Here is a 21,217-nt window from a genome sequence, read left to right on the forward strand (position 1 = left end):
CACAGCGGCCAGTGGCCTGAAGACATGGCTCTTTCAGCTGCCCACCCGGAGGCCTGGGAGGGGGCTGGTGGGAGCTGTGTGGCTCTCGTCACCTGGACCCAGGTCCCAGCCAGACTCAGCCCCTCCCTAACCTTTGTCCTCTCGCACCTGCGAGCCCAGAGGAAGGATGTGCATGTGTGTGTGTGTGTGTGTGTGTGTGTGTGTGTGTGTGTGTGTGTGTCTGCAGCAAACTATTCACTTTGTGCAAATATATTTGAAACAAGTTTCTCCTGGAGGCTGCTCCTGGCATCTTTGGGGCAGAGGTGGTAACAGCCACTCAGGGACACCCCTCCCCCACAAGCGTCCTAGATGACGTTCTCGAACAGCTGCATGGAACTCATGATGTTCTCGTCCTGCATGGAGAGAGGACGAGAGGCCCGGTCAGCTCCGGGCTAGCAGGGCCCAAATCCAACATCACTGTGAGCAGATTCTCGTCAGGGACCTGGAACCCTCCAGGGACTCTGCCTGTCTCACTGGGCGAAGGGGGAGCTGTCAGGCACAGCCTGTCTCCAGCCCCATGGCCTGATGGTCAGGCCGTCTGGGAGCTGTTAACTCACTGATGGACCAAGCCGTCCCACCCCCGGCTGAGCACCCAGATGGAGGCCGGGGGCACCCGAGGGGCCGCCCGGGGGATGGGGCCGACGGCCAAGGCCAGTGGAGGCCCAGCGTCCTGCCCCCTGAAGGCGCTCTGCATAGGAGTGTCAGCAGCAATGCCGGGGGCTCCAGGCTCCTTCCCGCAGTGTGACCCTGTCCTGAGGGCTCCACGTCTCTCCCCTCTGAGGGGAGCCGCTGAGGGACATGTGCCCGGCTGGGCTGTGGGCTGGCAGGGGCGGGACACGGGGGTCCCTAAGCCCTGACGCCGCCTACCTTCTGACAGGTCTCCAGGAACTCATCAATGGTCACCACCCCGTCCTGATTCCGGTCCATTTTCTGCAAGTCAAGCCATGCCCTCAGTGAGTCTGTGTCCCACCGGGCCGGCCCCTGCCCCAGGCCTGAGGACGTGCCAGGGGGCGGGTGGTGGGCTCCTTCCACCCCAACCCATCCCCTGTGTCCTCTCCCCGGGATCCAGGCCACGTAAAGTGCCCTCTCCAGCCACGTCCACCACGCAGCCGACCTCTCTGGGGTCTCCCCAGTCTGTCCCCTACCCCAGACACTTTCCAGCAGCTCTCCTGGGCTCCTGCTCCCCAGAAAGCAGCCCCGTGCTCGTCGGACCCCCTCACCTTGCTGACAGGCAGCCAGGGCAGGTGGAGCAGCTGAAGTCAGGATGGAGGCATGTCTAAAGGACCCCCAGCAAGTGGGAGGCGGAGCCCTAGTTCCGTCAGTCCCCATGGATACAAAGCAGTCACCCCAACCCTCTCCTGCAGAGAGGTCCCTGGCGGAGCAGGGGGCAGCTCTTGGAAGGCACAAGAACACTGCTGGGGGGGTGTCGGTGACCTTGCAATCTGTGAGCTCCTGCCTGCTCTGAGATGCAGTTTGGCAGATCAGTGAGCGGGGATGGCTTTAATTCGCTCCTTGGGATCCGGACAACCAGCCCGATGGGGGATGCAAGCTGAACCTCCTCGTGGGAGCGGGGAGGCCCACAGAGGGGAGTGGCAGGCCCAGCACTGCCCTAAGAGCCGAAGCCCCTTCCTCTTCCAGCCACCCTTCCCCGCGCAGCCCGGGGCTGGAGCGCTCACCTGGAAGAACCTCTCCACGTGCTCCAGGGGCGCGTCCTCCCGCAGGATGGGGTAGGTGTGGCGGCCCATCATGTCATAGATGGACTTCATGATGGCCAGCATCTCCTGCAGGGGGGCCGGAGGGGCTGGCCTGAGCCTGGCTGTAAGGAGGTGGGGTGAGGGTTCGAGGGTCTGAGGGGAGGGGCTGCATCCAAGTGTGGGAGGCACCTCAGGGGCAGTGGTGAGTGAGTGGCCAGGGCTGTGGGAGCTGGAGAGAGGCGAGCTCACCCTCACCCAGTCCACTCAGCGCAAGCTTCTAACTCTCAAAGAGCAGTTGGAGCTAGATTTTTAATGCAATCTCCAGAATTTGAAACTGTAGCAACTATTTCAGAGACAGAAAAATGTTTGGGCCAGACGAAGCCAGACTGTAGGCCTGTGTGGTGAGGGACCCCCCTGCCCGCGTCTGCACCCTGCCTTAAGGGACCACACTGCTCTCCCTCAATTGGTGGGAGCCAAGGCCAGCTCCCACCCCTGCTCCCAGCTTCTCCACTTGTGTCTCCCTCGGGACCTCTCCGTAAGAAAGGATGATCCAGGACACCTGTTGAACGGGATCGAGACACGTGGTGAGGGGCACCAAAGCTCCACGTCCCCTGCACCCAGGTATCCAGGCCTGAGAGCCCGGGAGAGGAGGAGAGGTCCTGGCTGCTGTCCCCTCCAAGGCCAGGCTGTGAGCTGTGTCTCTGGCCAGGGAGTGGGGACAGGAAGCCAGGGCAGCAGGAGAGAGGAGGAGAGAGGCTGGGGATATAGAGCAGTGGGGTGGGGGGCAGACAGGTCACTCCCAGCCTCCTCAGCCACCCCCGTACCTCTTTGGTGATGTAGCCATCCTTGTTAATGTCGTAAAGGTTAAAGGCCCACTTGAGTTTCTCGTGGACTGTTCCTCGCAGGAGGATGGAGAGACCAACCACAAAGTCCTGTGGAGGAAGGGGAGGGGGAGGAGTGACGATCCAGCGCTCAGATTCTATTTCCAGTTCGCAGTGTGGCTTCCACTGAAATTCACACCTGTATAGGTGAGGCACCTCCAACACAGAGCGGGCAGACGGTGTCCATCAGGTCAATACAGTGTGAGTGTGTGTGTGTGTGGCGGGGATGGCACAGTGGCTGGAACTGATCATCTCAAATAAAGACACTCAAACGTATGGTGTCTTAGACCCATTTAATGCATTGCCGCTGACAGAGAAGGCCTCGGGGTGCTCCTTTAATGAAGGGGGTGCTCTATTTTCACCTTACCAAGTGTCTGCGTGTCAAGGTGCTTAAAAACTTACAGCTTAAAAACTAAACTAACAGTGCTCAGCTCTGGGGTCATGCCATACCTGTGTGCTGTCACAGGTGTGACAGACAGTTTATTACTAATGTGAATGAACGTTCGAATGGCTTCCGTGTGAAAACTTCAACTGTTTTGTTATAACAGTTGGTAGAAAGCAAGTCTTTCCTGCCCCTTCCGGAAGGTTTGCAGGTTAAGCCGTCCCTGCCCCATGGAGTCCTTTCAGGCTGCTCCGAAAGAAGGGGAGCAGAGAGGGGTTGTCTATGGGGGGAATGGAGAACAAGCAGGGAGGGACAGGGCTTTGCACCAAGGGGCTTGGTCCCGCTCAAATTTTATTTTATTTATTTATTTTTAATTTATTATTTATTTATTTATTTATTTATTTATTTATTTATTTTTTTGCGGTACGCGGGCCTCTCACTGTCGTGGCCTCTCCCATTGCGGAGCACAGGCTCCGGACGTGCAGGCTCAGTGGCCATGGCTCACGGGCCCAGCCGCTCCGTGGCATGTGGGATCCTCCCGGACCGGGGCACGAACCCGTGTCCCCTGCATCGGCAGGCGGACTCTCAACCACTGCGCCACCAGGGAAGCCCTCAAATTTTATTTTTTATCTTTTTGGCCACGCCATGTGGCTTGCAGGATCTTAGTTCCCCGACCAGGGATCGAACCCAGGCCCCAGCAGTGAAAGCGCTGAGCCTTAACTCCTGGACTGCCAGGGAATTTCCCCCACTCAAATTTTAGATTTTCTGGATTAGAGGAAGCCTGTATCATGAGAAAGGAAGACCAAGGGAAACAGAGAAAACCAGTTTGGATGAAACAAAAAATTATTCCAGGAGAAAAAAATACTTAACATAAACTATTAGATTCAGAGATTAGATATCTGGCATCCCTACAATAAGAATAGGATGCTATAAAAAAGGAATACTTGGGAACAAGAAAGAGCTCTTGGGAATTAAAAATGAGAAAGCAAAATGAGAGACTCAGAAGAAGGGCTGGAAAAGCACGTGGAATCTTCCATAAAGCAGCGTGAAAAGGCAGAGCTGGAAAATAGGATAGAAAAGCGGATAATGAGAGGTCCACTCCAGAGGGACCGAAACTTGACCAGCTGGAGTTCCAGGAAGAGCCGGAGGAAACGGAGGGAAGCGTGTCCAAGAGGCAATGAAGGGAAGACTGAGTGTTCAGGTCCTGCCGAGGACCTAACGATGCGGGGAAACAGCCCACGGTGTGACCTGCAGGCACGTATCACGAGACACTTCAGAAAACAGGTGCAAGGACAGGATCCTACAAGCTTCCAGAGAGGAAAACAAAACCAAACAGAAACAACAACAACAATAACAAGATCAGGTCCTGTACACAGGGTTGGGAATCAGCAGGACGGCTTCCGCCGTAGCTCTGGTCCCACACAACGGATCAAGCAAGGGTGAGAACGGAGCGAAGTCCCTTCCGGGCGTTCAAAGGCTCAGAAATTACCTCCCACGTACTCTTCTGTAGGAAACTCCTGGAAGACATGCTTTTGAAAAGAGAGAGTAAAGCAAGGGAGAAGAAGATGAAGGATTCCAGAACCAGGAGACCCAACCCAGGAGAGAGGGGAAGAGGTCCCCAGAGGGTACCCAGCACCAGGATGATGGAGCTGGTCAAAGGCTAGGGAGATGCCCGTTCAGATGACTGGAGAAGGACGGCGTTGAATCACTGATGAGGTCACGGACACCAGGCAAATGACAAATCGGGACCACAGTTAACTGAAGGCAAAATAAAAATGTGTGCAGGGAAGGGGAACGTAATCACAGTTCACTGCAAGGCTCATCTGGGGAACAAATTCACATCGTGAGTAAACCGAGAGCGCTTATCCAATCTGAACTCCATCGTCCTGGAAAGCCAGGGGATGGGAAAGGCATGTGTGCAGAAGACCCAACTCCTCACCCGTGCAGGGAGTCAACGGGCAGCATCTAAAGCTGGGCAGTCGGGAAGGAGCAATAACACGATGCTATTGGGCGACAAGAAGACAGAGTGACAATCGGCTAAAACAAGGGAGGTGGTTGCTTCTTCAGGTATATCTGGGGGGTGGTAACTGCTGTTGTTCCAAAGCACATCCTGTAAGTCTACTGGAGCCTGAAAGTCCTGTGTGTGTATAAGCGACGAAAATAAAGATATACGAAGGGAGAAACAGTGTGATATTTCTTATGTGCCTGAGTTTGAGGAATGCCAACCACTGAAGCTGAGCTCGTGTATGATTTACAGAAGTAGTGAAGATCCAGAGCATCCCTGAAGCCACATCACGCCTCTTCCCTGGGGTCTGACGGGCTTTCCCAGTGGGAAGCAAAGGCTCGGACTCCTAAGCTGTGCACCAGGGAACGAGTGGCTCCCGCACAGGACCCACTCTTCCCGTGTGGGCATGGGGGAAGCCCGGCACCACTGTCCTCCCATCCAGTCTCCTCAGATGCTGTGTAGCCACACTCAGGACTGTCCTTACTCGGGGTCCCTTAGTGGGTGTGTAGTATAATAGTGACGGTGCTAGGAGAGAGGTGGGTCGGAATGTCCCCTGTGAGACCACTGGCCCATCCCCAGTCACACAGATGACCCCCAGTCTAGCCAGCCCACGTCCAGGTGCTTGCTGGTTCTAAATTTCCAGCCGCACACAGCACAGCTTCACGTGGGACTGTCGCTCGTCGGAGCTCCTTGGTCTCAATGCCGAGGTGTATGAAGCCCGTCATATCCACAGCCCCTGCTCTGCGCTGTCCCTGAGGGGCTCCTCAGTGACACCGGCTGGGACAGCCCAGAGTGCAGAGCAGGAGCTCAGTGTGGGGCGGGGGTGATTAGATCACGGGGCTGCAGGCCTTCCCGAGGGCGCTGACCACAGCCATCATTTGGCCAGTGGCACGGGGAGCGAGTTACTGCAGGGGCAGGTAATGGACAGGGCAGCCGCCAGGGCTGAGGTTTGCTTGTTCTGCCGTTTACTTACTCTTTCAGGTGAGGGCAGGGAAGTTACAATATTTCACCATATCAATAAACTCGAATTAATATGTATGTATATTATCCCAAGAATATACACAAAGGATTGGGATCATTGTAAATATTGATAAGCTGACCTGACTTTCTGTTTTAAGAGCACGCTGAGAGGTTTGGTCTGAGGTAGCGAGGAGGGCTGAGTGTCTCCCCCCAACCCCTCTGGATCCTTCCTGACCACAGGGATCCCCACCCATGGTGCACCCAGGATTAGGCCCTGCCCGTTGGAAGGCCCCTGGGAGATACACGCCCCCCTCCCTTCCTGAAAAAGGCCTCCTAGAGCAGAGCATTGATATCAAGATGCCGAAGGTAAACAAACAAGAAGGTCCCCAAGGTAAACAAACCTCCCCATAAGAAATCGGAGGAATTAATTTCAAAAGGGAGAAGCATGACCTTCTGAGAAGGTGCCTAGCAGGAGGGGGTCAGCGCCAGCGCCCCCCCGCTCAGCCACTGACAGCACCTCCCCAACAAAGACCCACCATCGACTACCTTAAAGGAACCATGGTGAGAGAGGCGACCACAGGAGGGTGATGGAGACCTTTCTGACACCCGCCACTATGCGGGGGCCCTGCTAAGCTGTCTGGTCATCTGATTCCTGAACAAGAGAAACCATCATCAAAGTCCTGGTTGGGTCTGTCACACAACTGCTTCTCACACTTCATTCCCAGGAGCCTCAGGTACCTCTTAAAGGACACACAAGAAACTGGCCACAGGGGTGAGACCAGGGAAGGAAAATGAATTTTCCCTGTTTACTCCTTTGTACTGATCGGATTTTTACCATGTGCAGGCAGAACTGAAAACAAAAAGGCTGAAAACACTATAAGTTCACAAATCCACTAAGAGTGTGGCGCGGGGAAGGTGAGACCCCTGTGGTCACAGAGCTGGCGGTGGCCTCGGGCTGCCCCACCCCGGCCAAGGGTCAGTGAGTGGGCCTGCTGGAGCGATAAGGGAAGCTGAGAAGCATCTCGAGTTATTATTACCCCAGCTGGCACAGGGGCTTTCTCTCTCACTTTCCCGTCAGCCGCCCTTGGCCTTGGAAGCCGAGCTGGGGGGTTATCGATCAAGCCCGGCTCTCAGCAAGGTTTTCCTCTCCGAAGAGGTTTCAGCTTTTCTCCTGCAGCTATTTTTAGGGGCCTGGGCTCCACAGCTGGGGCCTCAGTGGAGCCCACGTGCTGCCCGCACAGAACCCAGGCAGGGCCCTCCTGGGGGCAGGCGGCTGGCGTGGGGGGAGGACAGGCAGGCTCGCTCACAGTGCTGCTGGGATGACCCCTGAGCCTGCTCGGGCAGGGATACTCTGCCTGTTTTCGGGCAAGGGGGTAAGTTCCAGGGCGGGGTGCCCAGATCCCCTTAGCACAGACCTCTAGTTAAACCTTGCCCCCTTTTCAAATGCAAATTCACGTTGGGTCACTACCGCCTCAGTGTGCCTTAACAGCTCCCTTGGCTTGGCGGGGCTGGAATGGAAGGAAAGGCTGAGAATAGGGTAGCCAGACAGCAAAATCAAATTTCACTGACTTCACAGTCAGGCCCAGGGCCAGCCAAGCAGAGTCCACGCGTTCCCTGGGTGACACACTGGACCGTTTACACCAGGGTCATGTCTGAGCCTCTGGCGGCCCTGAGGGGGTGGCACCGTGGCCGGGAGATGCAGGACCAGGGGACGTGGGAGGGGTCGACAGGGACCTACCTCAAAGCGGATGGCCCCGTTCCCGTCTGCATCGAAGGCGTTGAAGAGGAAGTGCGCATAGGTGGTGGAATCTGGGGAGACCAAGGGCAAGGCTGGGAGTGTCGGGGCCGCCTGAGCCCCTACCCCAAGCACTCTCGGTATATTGCTCCTGAGTCCTGGCCTGGAGTCCCCCCCCGCCTGCCGGATAGAGGCAGCACCGGGCAAGGGATGCTGGGGAGGGTGTGTGTGGGTGAGGGTCCCCTCCCCATAAAAGGGATGCCCACCCTCTGCAGGGCTGCCACAGGGAAGCAGGAACTTTGGAAGAACTGGGGGCCTGGCCTCAGACTCACCTCCTTGAGGGAAGAACTGGGAGTAAATGAGTTTGAACGTGTCTTCATCCACCAGGCCCGTGGGGCACTCCTGCAGCAGGAAGGCACCCCTCTCAGTAATCCCAGCCACCCCCGTCCCACACCCTGACTCCACGGGGCCTGGGCTCTCTCCTCCCTCTGGGGGACACCTGCTGCCTGAGGCACCGCTGGGCTCCACCAGCCCCGTGCTGGGGAAAGCCTGGGGGGGCTGGGCACGGCGGGAGGGGGTGGTGAGTCCCCTCATGCCAGGTTGGTCCCTCTGCAGGTTCCTCCCCTGCACCAGCATCGAGACACACAGAAGGGGGTGTGATGCCTTCAGAACACTGACTCTAGGACCTGGCCCACCCCCCAGACAGCTCTCCCACAAAACACGAGCCCAATAAAGGCCCTGGGATATTCACTGTGCCATGGGAAGCGTCCAGGTGTGCCTGCACCCTGCAGCCAGGGACAGGAAAGCCGGGGGGATCAGGGCTTCTCCTGGGGGGATGGGGGGCACTCACATTCTTGAAGCCTCTGTAGAGGGACTGCAGCTCCTTCTTGGTGAACTTGGTCTGTGCCTGCAGCTGGTCCAGCCCCTCCGGCTGGTGGCGCACCGTGGACAGCTCCAGCTCACTGTCGCTGCTGTCTGGAGGGGGATACAGACCAGGAGGGTGGAACATGCGGCCCCGCCCCATCTTGCTCCAGTGTGAGGGGCGGAAGTAAGGGGTGGAGGGACTCTCTTCGAGCGACTACCATGTACAGTCACCCAGGCTGTGCACTGCACAAATGTACAGGCTACAGAGGAACAGCACACTCAGGAGTTGTGCCTCCTGGTCTCTCTGCTGCCCTGCTCCTCACAGGGAGTGGGCCCTGCCCGCTGGCCTCACCTTGAACATGGGATGGGGATGAGAGTTGGGAGCAGGTCTTGTCCTGGAGAGACACTGAACAAGGGGAGGTGGGAGGGAAAAAAACAGAAGACAAGCACAGGGGACCTCGACCTTCAAGATCCAATTCCTGGACCACCTCCTCCATGCGCCTCTCCCCGCCCCAATTTCCCCCAGGAACTGGGAGGGCACTCCTCTTGGCTCATCCAGCCTAACGTGCTGCTGCCCAGCCGCACTGGGTCTGGGGCTTTTATTCACATTTGAGTAGGAGGTCAGACTTCAAGGGTCTGTAGGGCAGGGACCAGATCATTTTTTAATAACAACGCATCAAAATATTAACTAACCATGGCTACCTTTTGCAGGGGAGGTAGATTTCAGGTGATCTTTAATTTTTTACTTATGGGTTTTTGGTTTTTTTTTTTTTACATTTTCCTAATTTATTTTAGTACGGCACATATCAAGTTTATAATATAAAACAAAGCTATAAACAAAACGGCATTGAATACCTACCCCTTGCTGAGTAGCAGGCTCACATATTATAGAACTTCCCACTGAAATGGGCAGCGCCATCCCCACTGCTCTGTCACCATCCAGTCTCCCCTCTTCCCCAAGGAACTGTGAGGCCATGGTTACCTGCACAGCTGTTTGCTTGCTCCCACTGCAGGGTGAGCCCTGCAACGCAGCCTTAACAATCAAGGCTCTGTGATGGTAGGAGCTTGGGGAAATTTTCTTCTGTGAAGTAGGAAGCAACTTGAGGGTAAGGATGGAGGGGGCGGGGAGGAGGTACTGGAAATTTAGAGAGAAGGAAGGAAGGAAACAGCTCTCTTGCAGAATGGGTGCATGGATGGACCAAGGCAACAGAGCCTGATTGCCAGGTAATTTGCAGAGAGCTCTTGAGAGGCAGTGCTCCTGGTAGAGGCCCAGGCACGGAGCTGGCCCAGCACAGGGCTCAGCCGGATCAGGCTAGGTGTGTGAGGCTCTGCAGGCCCGGGGTGGGTCATCAGGGAGGCTGCCTCACAGGGCTCACCCTGCAGCGTGCTAGACTTTGACTACAGTGATATTAAATTAGAATCTAAAACAATAAGATATATTTTAAATCCCAAATATTTGGAAATTAAAAAACACACTTTTTTTTTGGCTGCACTGCGTGGCTTGAGGGATCTTTTTTTTTTTTTTTTTGCGGTATGCGGGCCTCTCACTGTTGTGGCCTCTCCCGTTGCGGAGCACAGGCTCCGGACGCGCAGGCTCAGCGGCCATGGCTCACGGGCCCAGCCGCTCCGTGGCATGTGGGATCTTCCCGGACCGGGGCACGAACCCGTGTCCCCTGCATTGGCAGGCGGACTCTCAACCACTGCGCTACCAGGGAAGCCCATGGCTTGCGGGATCTTAATTCCACGACTGGGGATTGAACCCAGGCCCCAGGCAGTGAGAGCGAGAGGGCAGAGTCCTAACCACTGGACTGCCAGGGAATTCCCTAAACAACACACTTCTAATTAACCCATAGGTTAGAGAAGAAAAATCGCAAAGAGAATTTTGAAATATTTTGAATTAAATGATAATGAAAACAACATACCATAATTTTCTGGATGCAGGTAAATCTGTGTTTAGAAGGAAATTTTTAGCTTTACATTCCTTTATTAGAAAAGAAGATAGGTGTAAAGCCAGCGATATAAGCTTCTAGAATCTAAAAATAAGAGCAAATTAAACTCAAAGTTATAAGAAAGGACATGATAAAAATAAGAGTAGAAATTAATGAAAAAGAAAACAGGCAAACATAGAGAAAAAGCAATAAAGTCATTTAGAAACTCAATAGGCAAGTCATAGACTGGAAAATATATCTGCAGTACGCATATCTGGCAAAGACTCATTTCCAGAATATAGAAAGCACTCCTGCCAATCAACAGAAATAAGACTTAATAACTCAATTTTTAAAATAGGCAAAAGACTAGACCACTTCACAAAAGAAGAGATACAACTGGTCAATAAGCACAGGGAAAGATGCTTGACAGCATTCATTGTCAAAGAAATGCAGATATTCCAATGCACAATACCCAAGGATCTATCATTTCAAAAACACTGACAACACCAAATGTTGGTGAAGATGTGGAACAACTGGAACTCTCGTATAATATATTGTCGGGGAAAGTGTAAAATGGTATAACCATCTTGGAGAACTGCTTGGCAGATTCTTATAAAGTCAAACATACATCAACCTTATAACCTATTTACCTAGGACAGATGAAGACATACGTCCACAAACAGACCTGTACAAGAATATTTATAGTAGCTTTATTAATAACAGTCCCAAACTGGAAACTACTCAATCAACAGAAGAATGGAACTGTGGCACATTCACATAACAGAAGAGTATTATATTCCATTTAAAAAAGGGTGAACTACTGATATATACAACAACGTGGATGCATCTCAAAAATTATGCTCAGAAAAAAGCAGAGATAAAAGAGTTCATACTTTATGATTCCACTTATATGAAATTACAGGACAAGTAACAGTAATGCATGGCATTAGAAAGCAGTACAGCAGGTGGTGGTTAAAAGGGTGTATACAGTTGTCAAAATTTACTGAACTGAACATTTAATATCTGTGCATTGTATTGTATGTAAGTTATACCTCAATTAAAAAAACATACTGCTTAGACTTTTGCCTTTGGTCATGATGGGGTAGTGAGTGTTAGACTTGCCTTCCCACCACAATCAACTTGAAAACTGGAAGAAATATGTGAGGCAAGTATTAGCAGGCTTTGGACTACAGCACAGGACTACAATCTTTGGGAGGAGGGAAACATATGAAGTGAGCTCCACGTTCACCCTGGATATGGGAGGGGATGCTTTCTGTGACGTGGGGAAATGCTGATGAGGTAGAGATCAGAGTTTGGGGCTGCTGAGACAGATGGACTTGCAGAGCAGCATCCTGGAGAGGAGGGAACTGCACAGAGATGGGGTCCCAGAAGTCTGTGTGGCATTTCCCTTGGGGCTTTGGCCAAGAGCTGGGCTACACGTGTTCTGAATGAGACTCCATAAGGCCCAGCTGTGAGCAGCTGTTGGGGGGTAGTAGGACAGAGACCTGAAAAGACATATCAGAGTTCATGCAATGATGAATCAAGTTGGGAGTTCTGGTTCATCTAGAATGGAGATACTTCCCTATGAACTTCAGGCATTCAGCTGAAACCCCAGAAAGGCCATGCCTTGGGAGAAAGCACCATGCTCTAGAACTAAGAACAAAGTTAAAACAAACCTATTATAACAAAGTCTAAAATAAAGTCTGTGCTGATGAAGGGATCTGCCAGGAATTTAAGTGCCTGTCAAACTAAAATTCAATGACTTTATGTGAAGATAATATAGTCCAGATTCCCTACAATATATCACCCATAGTAGCCATCATATAATAAAAAATGAAAAGACACGAGAAGCAGGAAAATGTAACCCAATGATCAAGAGATAAAGCAGCCATCAGAATTAACAGGTTTTAAAATTATTAGAATTATTATTTAAGTTTAAAACAATTACTACCAATACATTGAAAATATTAAGGGAAAGAAAAGTGAACAGATGGGAATCTTAGCAGAGAAGTAAAAACTATTAAAAAAAACAAAAAAAAAGAACCAAATGGAACTTCTAAACCTGAAAAAAACCTCAACATCTAAAAAAAAATTCACTTGGGGCTTCCCTGGTGGCACAGTGGTTGAGAGTCCGCCTGCCGATGCAGGGGACGCGGGTTTGTGCCCTGGTCCGGGAGGATCCCGCATGCCGCGGAGCGGCTGGGCCCGTGGGCCGTGGCCGCTGGGCCTGCGTGTCCGGGGCCTGTGCTACGCAGCGGGAGAGGCCGCAGCAGTGAGAGGCCCGCGTACCGCAAAAAAAAAAAAAAAAGAAAAAAAAGAGGCCACGTAACGTATGACTCCAATTATATGACATTCTGGAGAAGATAAAATTATAGAATATCACAGGGAAGGAGGATATATCAGAGGCTGCCAGAGGCTGGGGGGCAAGGGAGGGGGTTGACTACACATGGGGCAGCATGAGGAGATTTTTTGTGGTGACAGAACTGCTCTATATCTTGACTGTGGTAGTGGTGACATGACTATCTTTTTGCCAAAATTCATGGACTGGACATCAAAAAAAAAAAAAAGGCAAAGTGCACTGTATATAAATTAGAAAAAGTAAAAATAAAATAAAACTTAGAATAATTGCCTCTAGGCAAAGAGGGAAAGGAGGGGATAAAAGGAAAAAAATAAATAAACAAGAGATGGGTTTTAAGTGGGTCAAGACCGATATTGTCCCGTGAAGTTAATAGTCAATTAACTTAATCCTCTGCCCCTGGGGGCCAAAAAATAAGACAAAAATCCCAAACCAGCTGCTATTTCTTTCATCGAAAATCCAGAAAACAAAACTCCGTTGACCCTACTTTCCCCTCAAGCTAGTGTCTTTTTCTGTCCTTTAACACTTCCTCTCCTCCTAGTCTCCCTTGATCTTACTTCTATGGGGCATCTGCCCCACCGCGCCACGCAAACTGCTTTTCTAAGATCACCGGTGATCTCCATATTGCTAATCCAGTGATCAGTACAGTCTTCTTGATTCCTAAATCATACAAGGACAACACAAGAATGAAAAGTAGTGACAACACGGATGAACTTTGAGGATATTATGCTAAGCGAAGTAAGTCAGACATAGAAAGACAAATACTGTATGATCTCACTTATATGTGGAATCTAAAAAAAGGCCAAACTCAAAGAAACAGAGAGTAGATTGGTGGTTGCCAGGAGACGGTGGGGGTGTGTGTGCGGTGGGGATTGAGGGATGGGGAGATGTTGGTCAAAGGGTACAAGAATAAGTTGGGGCTTTCCTCGTGGCTCAGCAGTTAAGAATCCACCTGCCGAGGCAGGGGACATGGGTTCGACCCCTGGTCCGGGAAGATCCCACATGCCACGGAGCAACTAAGCCCGTGTGCCACAACTACTGAGCCTGCGCTCTAGAGCCCGCGAGCCACAACTACTGAGCCCGTGTGCCACAACTACTGAAGCCCGTGCACCTAGAGCCCATGCTCCGTAACAAGGGAAGCCACTGCTCGCCGCAACTAGAGAAAGTCCACGCGCAGCAACGAAGACCCAACGCAGCCAAAAGTAAATAGATAAATAAATTTAAAGAAAAAAAAATGTAACTATCCAAAAAAAAAAAAAGAATAAGTTCTGGGGATCTGTAGTACAGCATGGGGACTACAGTTAGCAAAACTGTATTGTATACTTGAAAGTTGCTAGGGGAGCAGATCTTAATTGCTCTCACCACAATAACAACAAAAATGGTAATTATGTGAGGTGATGGATGTACCAACTAACTTTATTGGGGTGATCATTTCATAAACGTACACAATGCTACGTGTTAATTATATCTCAACACAGCTGGAAAAACAAACAAATAAACAAAAAGAAAATTATGTGCCCATTTCACTTTTGAACATAGACGCAAAATCTTAAACCAAATGTCAGGTAACTGAATCCAACTGTATTATTTTTTTTTAAGTACACCAGGATCAAGAAGGTTTTATTTGTAAGAGTATAAGGAGAGAAAATCATATGGAAATCCTAATACAGAAAAGGCATTTGATAAACCTCCACATCTATTTGTAATTAAATAAATAGACAAAAACTCTTAGCAAGCTAAGAATCAAAGGGGACTTTATTAACTTGATGCAGCTTATATTTGCAAACCATATATTTATTTACAGACGATATTAGGTTTAACAGTAAAGGCTCAGACATATTTTCTTTAAGATTTGGGACAAGCCAAGGTTGGCCACAGTCACCACTAATTGATGTCTGGCCAATGCTCTAAGGAAGTCTTGAAAAAGGCAAAAAAACCCCCAAAAAACAACAAAAAAAAACCCCCCAAACAGTGTAAGAGTTGGGAAGTATAAGATAAAACTAACACTATTTATAGATGGTATGGTCCCTAGAGTGACAAAAAGAATCAATACACCTGAGAGTTCAGTAAGGTTGCCAGATGCAAGATTAATTTATGAAAATCAATAGCAATTTTCTACACCAGTAATAACCACCTAAAATATAATAAAAAAGATAACATTCATAATAGCAATAAAAATTAAAAGTAAGTATTAAGCAAAACTCGAAGGACCGCTGTATAGAAAGATAATCTGAATAAATGAGACATTCTATTTTAGATAGGACCATAATAACATTATAAAGATGTTATTTCTCCTGCAATAAACTGTACATTCAACACCATCTCAAAAATCCAGTTGGATTTGTTGAAGACCTTGATAAATTTACTCTGAAATGTATAACGAGGAATTAAAAAATCCATGAAAATCTAGAAAGGAAGAGTAAAGAGGGAGTTTTCCCTATTAGATACTAACACATATTCATAATCACTGAAATAACAATTGTGAGGCTGGTACAAGAACGGACGACAACTCCATCCTGTGGGTGCTCATGCCGAAACCCTGGGCATAGACCTTCCTCCCGACGCTCAATCCCCACGCAAACCCTGCCAGCGCTACCCTCAACCTGCACCTGCCTCTGAGCCCCTCTCCCACCTCCACTGCCCCCACCAGGCTCCAGGGCTCCATCATCTCTCCTGGCTTCTCTCCCTGCTTCTGCCCTGGATCCCATCAGTCTATTTTTGAAATCGTGCTGGAGGAAGCTGCTGAAGACATATCCTCAGGTACCCCTCCATGCTACAACCTCCTGCACCAAAGTCCTTAAATGGCCAATAAATGTGCTCCCCCGCCCCCAGCTCTGACCTCATCTCCCAGGTCCCTCCCTTTGCTCCCCCGCCTTCAGCCACGCTGGCCCCTCTGGCCCCTCACACCCACCAGGCACACTCCCTTGCTCTTCTCTCTGGCTCGAATGCTCCTCCCTTGAAACCCACATTTCTTTCAGGCCTCTGATCAATCATAACCTCCTCAGGGGTGTCACACACACCCCGTGTTCCTATCTATCCCCCGTCTCTGTTTTACTTTCTTCATTTGGCCATGACTCCCTGGCATATGCATATTCCTCTGTTTACTGGTGCGATGGACAGAACTGTGTCCCTCTTTCCCCAACTCATATGTTTAAGCCCTAACCCCCAATGTGATGAGGTCTTTAGGAGGTAATTAAGGTTAAATGAGGTCATAAAGGTGGGGTCCTAATCCAATAGGTTATGGTGACCTTATAAGAAGAAGAAGAGTGATTTCCCCCTCCAACATGAGGGGGAGGAAAGGCCATGTGAGGACATGGCAAGAAGGTGGCCATCTGCATGCCAAGAAGAGAGGCCTCACCAGAAGCCAACCCTGCTGGCACCTTGATCGGGGACTTCCGGTCTCCAGAATTGTGAGAAAATAAATTTCTGTTATTTAAGGCCCCTGGTCCGTGCTATTCTGTTATAGCAGCCCGAGCAGAACAAGACGGCTCTCTGCTGCACCCAACCCTGGAACAGTACCTGTATGTGGGGCACGCTCTGTAGCACATGCTGGACGGGCGGATCCCCCACGGCTATGTTTGCTTGGGTAGGTTCATGGATTATTGCCTTGGGGATCAATTTTAACGTCTCTAGTCCAGGCTTACCTCCTGAAGCAACATGCTGTGTGGTTCACACCTGTTGGGCAGGGAGTGGGTGGGGAATCAGAGAGAAAGGTGATACTCCAAGACTCAGATGCAATGACAGCATGGTCAAAGGGCATCCTGGGCAGAGGGTCCAAGGTGAGCCAAGGGATATATGGGCATGGGAGCCACGGAAGGGCCAGAGTGGCCACTCTGGCCTTGGGTGTCAAATGAGGTGACACAGAAAAGAGAGACCTGCAGAAGGTGTCAAGAAGGAAGAAGCCACTGCCCCTGGCTACCAAGTGGACCAGGGCTGGGCGGGCAGAGCCAAGGATGACCTCATGTTTCTGACCTGGGAGACTAAGTGACTGCTGGTGCCTTCCACCAAGACACGGGTGTTAATTACCCAGAACTGGAAGATACGGCAGGAAGATCGCCGAGGGCTTTTCAACGTCACACTAGGACACTTGCTTTAGGCAACTCTGCTCGACTTATTTTCTATCCAACAGAGCCCAGGTGCTGCGAAGCTAGATGTCAACCAGACTGATAGGTTGCAAATGACTTGTGTCCACTAGGGACGGAATGATTTCCATCCTTGGAAAATACGGCCCTTAAAGTTACTGGCTATTAATTTGCCCTTTGGGACATCAACCAGTTTTGATTCCTATGTAGCATCAGTCTCTGAAACAGCTTTGCTCTCCTGCTTGTTCCCTAAACAAGTGAGAGTCAAGTTTTTAACTTTGACACTTGCACTTGGGCCGGCAGAATACAAGAGGCAGAGGAAATCCCTCCTGTTTCTTGGTTTGGGAAATAGCTACCAGTTCTCTATGCCCACCCGACTCCCGGGCTCTGTGGACCCTTCCCCACCCTCCTTCCTGTGGAGCTGACTGCCCCTTCCTCCAGAAGCCCAATTCCACAGCATCCTGCCCAGCCCGCTGGCCTCGCTGGGCTCTGTGGGGTGTCGTCTCAGGAGCAGGGAGCCCGGTTCCTTCTTGACGCCCACAGCGTCAGGCCAGGTACCAGGGACCCTACCTGCTCCCAGGGGCGCTGGAGGCCTCTCCTGGCTCTTGCACAGGAGAAATCCACAGGTTCCTCCCTCTTTGGTTAGTTTCAGTGGAGACGCAGCCAGATCTCTTAGGAGCTGCCCAAGACATCACACCCTCCTCCTGCAATCACAGGTGCGCTGGCGATGAATGGACCTAAACAGCCACCTGCACGGCTTTCCTCAACACGCCGAGGAGCCTTGTTTGGCAAAACTGTGAAGTCAACCTGCCTCTATCATCTCCCTGCGCTCAGCCCTCCCCTCCCCTCTCTAGGGGCTAGTCCGGGGCCATCCCCTCCCCATTAAGTAGTATTCATTGATAACCAGAGGGTCAGCAATACAGATTTCACCTCTCTATCAAACAAGCATTTTGTCAAAGGAGTGAAAGCATGAGGCTTGAAGAGAATTGTTTTAAGGCTAAACGTCTCAAGGTCGTACCATAGCCTGATAGGTTACAAACCAGGCTTTCTTCCCACTGCGTAAAAGTCTCAGTCCCTGTTCCCGTCCCCCACTCCACGCAGCCCCCTCTGCGCAGGACCCACCTGCAGGGGCTCGGGAAAGGTGGCTCCGAGTCTTTCATTCTCTGAGCTAAGGGCACCAGGTACTGGGCGAGGGGCGCTTTTCACCTGCCCCCATGCAGGAGCCTTCCCACAACCCTGGCTGCCCCGACACCTCTGCGAGGCTTCCCACTAGGCTGCTTCTCCTGCCAGCCAGCACCCAGCTTTGCTTCCCTTGGCAGCAAAACTCCAAGCTGCTGTCCACCCTTGATGGCTCCGGCCCCTCTTGAACCCAGTTGGCGGATCTCATCCCTCACTCTCTGCTGGTCAAGTGACACCTAGATCTTGGGGTCCCACAGAGAAGCCCCAGGGACTGCCGTGGGGTAAGGGGAGGCCTGTGTAGCAAGACTCCCTTCTCAATCTGAGCAGCGCCCTTTCTATGTGTCGGGGGTCCAGGTTTCTAAGTAAGGCTTCTTTTGAGGTTCCATCAAGCTGCTTTGAAACCTCTGACTGTGTCTAGATGTGCAACCGTCGAGGCACTAACTTGGGGAGGTGGGGAGGGGGCCTTGCCTAAGTCCCCCAGCCCACAGCAACATCAGGCCTGGGCTCCAGCCCACCTCCCTGTCTTGCAGGCGCCACCCACACAGAGCCTGCCTCTCTCCTTCCCTTTCCCAGGCCCGGGGGCCCAGGAGCCCGGACCTTACAGAGCACACAGTGAAGGACACCCGCCGTGGTGAAGTGCCTGTCAAGTGCATCCTCCCCTGTCACTAACTTCTAGTCCACAAGTTAGTGATGTGTGACCCTGGGGGGAATTCGGGCTAGGACATTTTTGGTAAGAAATGACGAGAGCTAACACATACAGCACTTACTCCATGCCAGGCCCCGCTTTATGAGCTCTGCGCACATTCATGCAGCTCTACGGGGGAGACCTTTCCCACTTGGGATATGAACCCAGACAGCTGCCTCCACTTTGGACTCCTGACACCTGCAGTGTAGGAGGCTGGGACACAGAGCTGTGTCCAAAGCCGCCCTAGCCGTGCAGAGTTAGAGATGCATCCAGGACGGGTGCGCCAGAGTTCGAAAAGGTACTAGCTCTGCCACTCCCCGAGCCTCAGTTTCCTCATCTGTAAAGTGGGCCTGCTGTTGAGGACCCAATTATGATGTGTATAAAGTGCCTAGAGCAGAGAGCGCTCACTAGATGCCGGCTACTGTCACTGTCATTAGCATCCCAGATCTGGAAACTCTGCCCAGGGGCTGCAGGAGTCTTGAGGGACTTGCAGTTTACCAAGAGTGGTGGACTCCACCAAGGAGAAGGGGATCCAGGATGCTCAGAACATCACCACGCCCTCAGCAAAGGCAGCAGAGGGTGCCGGGGGGAAGAAGAGCAGGAGAAGGGGTAGGAGGAACAGCAGACCCGTGGGCCTGCTCCAAGCCAAGAGTCGCCTGTGGACCCACCAGGCTCCCAGGTCACCTTTGCAAGGCCAGGCCCCCATGGGCAGCTGTGCAGAGGGCAGCTGCAGAGGGCTGGGGCCGCCACTCAGAGGGAGCAACAGGGTGGTGGGCCAGGCTGTGCATATCTCTGCCGTGGGCACTACTCTCTCTTGCTCTGTTCTCTATACCTACCTGTACTCAGGCCCTCACAATCCAGCCTCCTTGCCGCCACCCCAGCCAGAGGGACCCTTGCCTCAGACGGCATCCCCCAGGGCTGCCCTAAAGGGAGGGTCGAGATCCTGCATTGCTTGCATCCCTGGCAGCGTCACACTACCTGGCATACAATGGGTGCCCCATGACTGTGGCTGAAAATGGCATATGGTTTACACAGACACAGACCTGCTGTTTGCCAGGCAGTGCTGGGCACACACTCTGGGGCCACAAGTGTATGGACACAAGTCCGTGCCACCCTTGGAGAGCTCACATTTGGTGGGGACAGGGACGTAGAAAATTTCAGGACAGTGAGAAAATTTCAGGACAGTGTCATCTAATACAACCTGAGGGGCAGGGATCCAGAAGGGTCAGGGAACGTTCCCAGGGGAGATGGTGCCTCTAATCCAACCGCCCACTTACAGACAAGGAAGCAGAGCTCAGATAGGAAAAGTGATCTTCCCAAGTTAATGACAGCAGGTCAGGGACCACATCAGAGCTGAAAGGCAGTTCTCCCAGCCCCAGGGCAGAATTCCTTCCAGAGCAAGGGTGCTCACCCTCACGACTGACGTTGGGCCTGACCATTCTTTACGGTGAGGGCTGCCTGTGCCTCACAGAATGCCTGTGCCTCTGCCCACTAGATGCCAGTGGTACCCTCCCTATCAACCGTGACATCCGAACGCCTCCAGACCTTACCAAACGTCCACTGAGGAGCAAAACTGCCCTCGGTCGAGAGCTACTAGTCTAGAACTTGGGAAATCTGAACCGAGATGAGAGGCATTAGTCAAAGTCAAGCCCTGGGCCACAGATGTGGACGAAAAAGTCTGCTGTCAGGGCTGGGCCAGCCTTGCAAATAGGCACCAGGCTTACCAGCCCAGGCTCACTTTTTACCCGTGTGCCCGCACTTCTGAGATCCCTTAGATTTGTGTCTCGCTTGTAACTTTTTCAAAGTGCTTCAGCTCACCACACCCCTGTGAGGTGTATAACAGAAAATACTCTGTTATTTTCCTCATTCTACAGATGAGGAAATTGAGGTTCCAGAAGCTTAGATGCACCAAAGTCATCCAGTGAGCTAGTGGCCAACCCCGGCTGGAACTCCCCCCCCAATGGAGCCGCCCCAAGACAGAGACTGACAGGGCGGAGAGAAGAAGGTCTTTCAACTTCTGCATCTACTTCTGGAAGCCTGTGTCCCTAGAACTCAAATCCATTAGTTCCTAACAATCCCCAGGGGCACCGTAACTCTGGTCTCTTACAGATGAGAACTACGGAGGCTCAGAGAGGACAAGAGCACATCCAATTGCACACGAGAAGGCCTGGAGGGGAGCTGGGCACTAGCCCTCTTCCCTCAGTGCCAGCTCACCTCCAGGCTGGGCCCGAAGGGTCTGGGCCGCTCCCAGGCCATGACTGCGCCCCTTAGACCCTGCCTGACCAATGGGTCCTTCCAGGCACTTAGCGGGCACCACTCCCCATCAACATGGAACATCTGGTACTTATAACTCCCTCCCTCTGACGCAGGCAGGGGAGGCCTGAGTGAGAGAATGTTTTCATCTGTGAATCAGTTCTGCTATTAAGA

At 51.9% G+C, this 21,217-nt stretch overlaps 1 protein-coding gene across 3 annotated transcripts in view; it reads right to left on the reverse strand.

Moving 5' to 3' along the window:
- Positions 1–207: 207 nt before the first annotated feature.
- Positions 208–21,217, reverse strand: part of KCNIP3 (potassium voltage-gated channel interacting protein 3) — an 84,841-nt gene continuing 63,831 nt past the window's right edge. Inside the window, exons 3-9 of one of the 3 annotated variants that reach the window (XR_003794996.1) lie at positions 8,547–8,671; positions 8,029–8,098; positions 7,700–7,770; positions 2,558–2,665; positions 1,716–2,292; positions 907–969; positions 208–392 (exon numbers count right to left, since the gene is read on the reverse strand). Coding sequence is in view for 2 of the 3 variants with exons in the window: in XM_029232659.1 (XP_029088492.1) it covers positions 345–392; positions 907–969; positions 1,716–1,820; positions 2,558–2,665; positions 7,700–7,770; positions 8,029–8,098; positions 8,547–8,671 (590 nt within the window). In the remaining variant the exon portion in view is untranslated. The remainder of the gene's footprint in view (positions 393–906; positions 970–1,715; positions 2,293–2,557; positions 2,666–7,699; positions 7,771–8,028; positions 8,099–8,546; positions 8,672–21,217) is intronic. The other 2 variants (XM_029232659.1, XM_029232660.1) reach the window with 2 other exon arrangements.

This window comes from Monodon monoceros, unplaced genomic scaffold, assembly GCF_005190385.1.
Source record: "Monodon monoceros isolate NGI ecotype Baffin Bay Population unplaced genomic scaffold, NGI_Narwhal_1 Super_Scaffold_19, whole genome shotgun sequence".
Classification (NCBI taxonomy): Eukaryota; Metazoa; Chordata; class Mammalia; order Artiodactyla; family Monodontidae; genus Monodon; species Monodon monoceros.